Source organism: Rhododendron vialii, chromosome 13a (genome assembly GCF_030253575.1).
Source record: "Rhododendron vialii isolate Sample 1 chromosome 13a, ASM3025357v1".
In the NCBI taxonomy this organism is placed as follows: Eukaryota; Viridiplantae; Streptophyta; class Magnoliopsida; order Ericales; family Ericaceae; genus Rhododendron; species Rhododendron vialii.
In genome coordinates, this window is record NC_080569.1 from 8,677,145 (window position 1) to 8,683,250 (window position 6,106).

At 38.8% G+C, this 6,106-nt stretch overlaps 1 protein-coding gene and 1 long non-coding RNA gene across 2 annotated transcripts; both read right to left on the minus strand.

The window, feature by feature from the left end:
- Positions 1-2,459: 2,459 nt before the first annotated feature.
- LOC131314700 (uncharacterized) lies at positions 2,460-5,778 on the minus strand. The gene is made up of 2 exons (XR_009196476.1): positions 5,722-5,778; positions 2,460-3,144 (listed from the first exon to the last, which is right to left on the minus strand). It is a non-coding gene; the product is annotated as an uncharacterized LOC131314700 (long non-coding RNA).
- Positions 3,322-5,771, minus strand: LOC131314699 (scarecrow-like protein 14). Its single transcript, XM_058343525.1, has one exon. It carries the CDS (start codon positions 5,345-5,347, stop codon positions 3,494-3,496), a length of 1,854 nt encoding a protein of 617 aa, XP_058199508.1. The 5' UTR covers positions 5,348-5,771; the 3' UTR covers positions 3,322-3,493.
- Positions 5,779-6,106: the final 328 nt, after the last annotated feature.

Here is a 6,106-nt window from a genome sequence, read left to right on the forward strand (position 1 = left end):
TCAAAACCAAGGCTACTGCTGGTCCTAGTGAAATCATCATCCGGGCTCTCGGCATTCTCATGTACACTTGGTGGGTTATGAAGGACATCATACAAGGATTTCTCAGCTGCTCGGAGAGCCAAGCTGTCCTGAATCAAACCGGACCGATTTTGCCAGTCATCATCATCATCATCATCTTCCATAAGCATCTGTCTTATGTAATTGAGTACATCTTGGCTTACATTGTTCTCCTCCGCTAAATTAGTCTGACTCGGATGATTTGGAATTGGGTCACTGAATTCGAGTCCGTTTACTACTAGGGTGTGATCAGATGACGAAGGAACCAATATTTGGTCAAACCCGAACAAATTTACTGACCTAGGATATTGGAATCCTTTCAAAAGTTCATCCATCAACTCCAAAGTGCACAAAATTTCACTAAAAAAGAACAGAGTCATGCAGGGTTCTAAACTCAGAGAGGCTCAATTTCAATGGGCAAGAACAAGAAGAAAATCAGTCGACTCCAGAGTACACGAACACAGCTAAATTCAGACAAACTGAAAAAATACCCATGATTCGATATATATACGTATGAATAAAATCGGAGAAAGCTTAAGTAGAACCTGGATGGCACAGACTGGTTTTTGGATTTTCTTCTTTTTGTTTTGTTTCTCTTCTTATTGGGTCAGCGAGCAAGGCACAAAGAGAACGGAAAAACGAGCCAAAGAAAGACAAAAAGAAAACACTAGCTACGTGTCCCACTTGTGATTGTATTTTTGACGTGCCTCGGAGCTGTTCAATCTCGCACGTCTATTTTGATTTTGGACAGTTCAAATTTTAATAAAATTTTATCGGATAAAAGTTAATCACAATCAATTATAATCGATCATAATTAGTTTTCAATCCGAATTATCTAAAAATATTTTGTACAATCGCAATTGAACTCCTTAACTTCTTCTTTACAAAACAGCCCTAAAGAATATTTTCTAGACCCACTAAGCGGAAAATCAAAAAGAGAGAGAGAGAGAGAGAGAGAGAGAATTTGAGAGATCAAAAAGTAGTAATAAGTGGCGTGTGCAAATAAACTAATTGGTTATTTCATATTTTAGTCAATGGTTGTTTGAACATTTCAAGGATTTTAAATGTATTTTAATACTCTCTCCGTCCCTTTTTAAATGTCCTGCTTCGTAACTCCAACTTATTAAAAAGACATCATCATTATACCTTTCACATCAATTTTTTCCTTTACTTTCCCTACTTACCCATCATCATTACACTTTTACTCACTAACTTTTCAAAATGGAATCTACTTTTAGGGACAAAATAGACAATATACTAACTTTTACCCACTAACTTTATAAAATGGATACTTATTAAGGGACAACCCAAAATGAAATACTAGACTCTAAAAAAGGGACGGAGGGATTAGTAACTACCACTTCATAAAAATAAAAATAAAAATTGCGTTGTCTTTCTATCTTTTGCCTTTATAGTTTTAGTACGATTAGTTTTACGAGAGAGTAAGAGTTGCAAACAAATTAAGCTGCTCGTAAGGCTCAATTTGGTAGGGCTTAGTTCGACTGGTTTAGTAATTAAGCCAAATTTAAGTTTTGGACTCGTCTAGTAAAACGAGCTGAGTTTAACATTGAAAAGCTTCGGTGGACTAAAAAAAAATAGGCTCAGCTGTTGTATAAATGCTCATTTAGCAAATGAATCAAACTCGGCTCATTTACAATCAAGCTGAGCTTGAACTCGAAATTTTCGCTATTTAATAAATGAGCTGAGCTCAAATACAACAAAGTTTGGAGCGGGCTCATTTGCAGCCCTATGGGAGAGAGAAGAGGGGGAGGAAAGAGAACATGAAAAAAAAAAAAAATTAGAAAAAATAGTATCCCTTATGCTTTTCACTACGCTATACCTAAAAAGTTGGTGGATTGGGACTTTATTTTATTGTGGATATCCAAACAGTACCTAGTGCATTTTTTTATTTTTTGGTCAAACGGAATAGATACCTAGTACAAGATATGTCAAAAAATTGCCCTGATGTTAATGCTTTTGCCAGCAACCAGCATGATAATGGAGTAATAGTGAAGGAAGATACATAAAATAAAATAAAAACCCATCCTCGAATTTTGTCAATGTTGCCAAACTCTCATTTTTCGCACAACCTAATAATCGATAGCCTGTAGAACTGATCAAATACTTGCTGTTCAAAAGATAAAAGAGAGAACTGATCAAATACATTTGGAAGCAAAGAAGACGGGGCTGCCCACCAGAAATCTACCATTTGATTACAGTAAGTTTGTTCATTGTAGCGCAGTTGCTACTACTGTGATCACTGTAAGTTCCATAAACAAACGGGCAGTGTTGCTTGGGCGGGAAACCGAGATGGAGCCAAGTTACTCAGGTTTCGGCAATTCAATGAGACAGACAGATAAAACCATGACTTGAAATGGAAGTGCTCAAGGGTCTGGCTCCACTAGCAGAATTCTGTACGGAATTGCAGAAATCATTGCATTTGACTTTGAAGGCCTTTCACAGTACTGGAATACTCATTGGCAAAACATGTGTTCATGACCTCCAGTTGATCAATACCATAGGACACAGACAGAAAATAAAAACGACAATTCCGTGATAGTAACGAGAATGGTGCTGGTAAAACAAAACCCAAAAAAAAAGAATGAAAAGCTACTAAACCATCAGATAAACAACTCAAACAATGACCACTGCCTCTGGTAATATCGTACTGTCAGTTGCAAGCGAAAACAGCAGCCTGTTAAGAATTTGAACACTCACCATTCCGTTAAGCCATCATTCCATGAATGCAGTATTAGAAACAAGACTGCAGATGAAAAGCGGCTAAAACCAACGGCGCAACAACTCAAGCAAAATAACAAAGACCACCATATCTGCTATAATACCCCAAATCAAAACAGATGGAGTATATAATTATTGAACAGCAGCCTGCTAAGAATATGAACATATGCAGGCTGCATCTGTATCTTATTTATTAACCTGCATACAGGTAAACTCAGAGAGATGAAGAGCAGTCCAAAGAAAGGATAAGAATTACATTGTCCAGCATCCCCTGCTATCAAACAGCTCTTCTTGTTGGACTATTTTCCCATGAAAGGTACTGACCAGAATCATATAATCTGTTGCTACCTACAATTGGACAGAGTATACCAGAAAATCTACTGATAAGACCTTCTAATCACACATTCATCACCTTAATATTTCAAATTTTCTGACATATTCAGAAGAAAATAAGAATTTGCCCATTTCAGAGATGGTGCAATTCGATCATCGCATTTCGAACAAAAACAAGGAAAGAACCGAACATGCTATTCTGTAATTTCTATCCTTGTATTAAGGTAAAGCTAAAAATGTGTACTACATTATAGACAAGGCTAAAAGCCCAACTATCTCTAAGAACCGCCGCCGCGAAATCACAGGGCATACATCTAAACAAGAAGGGAAACATGTATAAAAAAAAAATGGACAGCTTAAACTCCTAGGCTGCTTTCCAGCAGGAGAGAGCAAAGATGACTCGCCCTTTCCACCCCTGCAACATCCAATCGCTAGCCTCATCCACAAGAAAGTTCTTGTTATAACTTGATTTCACCTTAGCTTTTATTTTCTTCGTAATCTCCTGGTTCAGTGGAAGTTGCCGAAATCCAGCCCTCAGTGTTCTAACATGCCACTGCTTGTAAGTCTCTGGCCTTTCAACCCTTTCTAACCCTTCACAAGCAATCACATTCATAATCTCCTTCCCATATATATCCGTCTCAAACTTCATCCTTTCGGGATTTTCACGTGGCACACAGGCCTCAAACATCTCAAACAGTGCAGAGAAATAGAAGAGAGCCTCACGAAACCGCGAGTCAAAAAATGGGGAATTGAAGCCCCCATTACCTACTCCATGGATGAAAACATCTGGCCTAATTCTCTTAATCAAGTCCAAGACCGCGTCCCTGGGACTATTCTCCAAAATTGTGTCGTCAAGTAGGCTGTGGAACTTGTAAAAAGAGTTAACAACCACCACCTCATCCTTCTGGAGTTTGAGTTCCTCAAGACGAATAGTTTCCCATTTTCGCACAATGAAATTGTACTCAAACGGAACGTTAAGCCTCTTGCAATAGTTTTCTAGGCGATGTCCCGTCTCCTCAGCCACTGCAGCCGGGCGGAAACCCGGCTGGGGGAAGTCTATTGCAGTGACACGAAGCTTAGGGGGCCCTCCTGGCCTTCTCGAGAGGCTTTGAATAAGAGGAGGGAGTTGAATGCCGTGCATTATTTCGAAATGAATATAGTGAAGGGTGGTTGCTTTCTCTGCTATTTTTAAACTAGTTTGGGTTACAAAGTAATTCGATGTCTTCAAGAAAGGGAACGTTGACATATACATTTTGTAAGCCCTCAAAGCATCAGAAGTTATCACGTTTTTGGCAGCAAGTTCTTTGTATATCATGTTACCCGTACCTGCCAAGCGTGCTTCAAGGGCATTGGCAAAGCAATGCGCCAACCTTTGAGATGAATTGCCCGAAGGAGAAGAACGCTTCCCTATCTGCTTCAGTAGCTCATCTGCTCTCTTGTGATCACTACTCGCAATCGAATTCATGCATTCAATTAGGAGGCTCCTCATATCTACAGCTTCCTTTTTGCTAACCCTTTTCTTAGTACCTCCACCATATCCATCAATTGAGTTCAATGAAGACTCATCCTCCTCAGCATCAAAGAACAGTACCCTATCAAACAACTCATGTAAAACCGACTCTTCAGCAGAAACCGCCAACTGCTTGTTACTTCTCCCTTCTAAATCATCCTCATCGTCATGATGATGACTCTTTCTTCCTCTCATCAAATCACCTAACTCTTTCTTCCCCTCCAAAACCTTTTTCTTTCCCTCGTGATCCGCTAACTGATTGTTGTCAAAATCGACAATCTCATAATCAGAACCTAGTATTACCCTCTTAGTTTCCTCTACCCCTCCCCCAGATAGCAAACTAAAATTACTAGTACTAAATGAAACACTAGCATCGTGATGTGGATAAAGAGGTTGACTTGGTGAGGGGTGATTTTCATTTCTATTGACAAGAACATTGTATAAGGACTTCTCAGCGACATGAAGAGTGGACTTATCTTCCACATCGTCATCGTCATCATCTTCCATTAACACCTGGTTTATGTATTTGAGAACGGCATCAGAGAAGTCATTTTCCTCCTCCTCATCGAAGCCATTCAAAAACGGTATATCACCAATTCCATGGTCAGAAACAGGATAGGGAAGATCGAATTCGTGGTGATCTGAATAGGATGAACCCAAATTGGGATTGAATTCGTATTCGTCATTCAAATAAGTAAAACCCTCCATAAATGAAATCGAAGATCGAAACCCTAACAAAACAACAGCTCCAAATAGCAACGAAAATTAAAACAACAACAAAAACCCAGATTAGTGGTGATCTGAATAGGATGAACCCAAATTGGGATTGAACTCGTATGCCGTGTTCAAATAAGGAAAACCATCCATAAATCGGATGAAAAACGAAACCCCAGTAAAACAACAGCTCCAACTAGCAACGAAAGGTACAACAACAAAAACCCAGATTACGATGGTTCACTAAGGAAAAGAAACTACGAATTCTATGATATGTTCAACTAACAGAATCAGCTGCGGACAAGGAAATGTAAACGCAAGGGTTGAAGTAAAATGGAAGCAAGAAACAGGTTACGAGGACGTCAAACCGGAGAGAAAAACGAGCCCAAAGAAAGATCGAGGTGCAGCTTCTGTCGGTATTGATAGATGTGTATATATATGTATATATAAATACACAAAACTTCTTGTAATGGCGCACTTATCGTATTAAAGTGAGGACGCCCCTTTGCCGACCAATTTGCAATAATTTGAGCCGCTTAATATGTTTAAAACGTGATTTTAAGGGTACTTGCAAGAAATTAGCAAAAAAAAAGGACCAGAAATGGCTTCATCCAAGCAATTTTTGTTTATTTTTTATCGAACGGTTCAGATAAAAATTGCTTGGAAGAAGCCCTTCCTATTTTTTTTTTTTTTTGATTTCTTGCTAGTACCCTTCAAATTACTTTCTGAACATATTGAGCGGCTCAGATCATC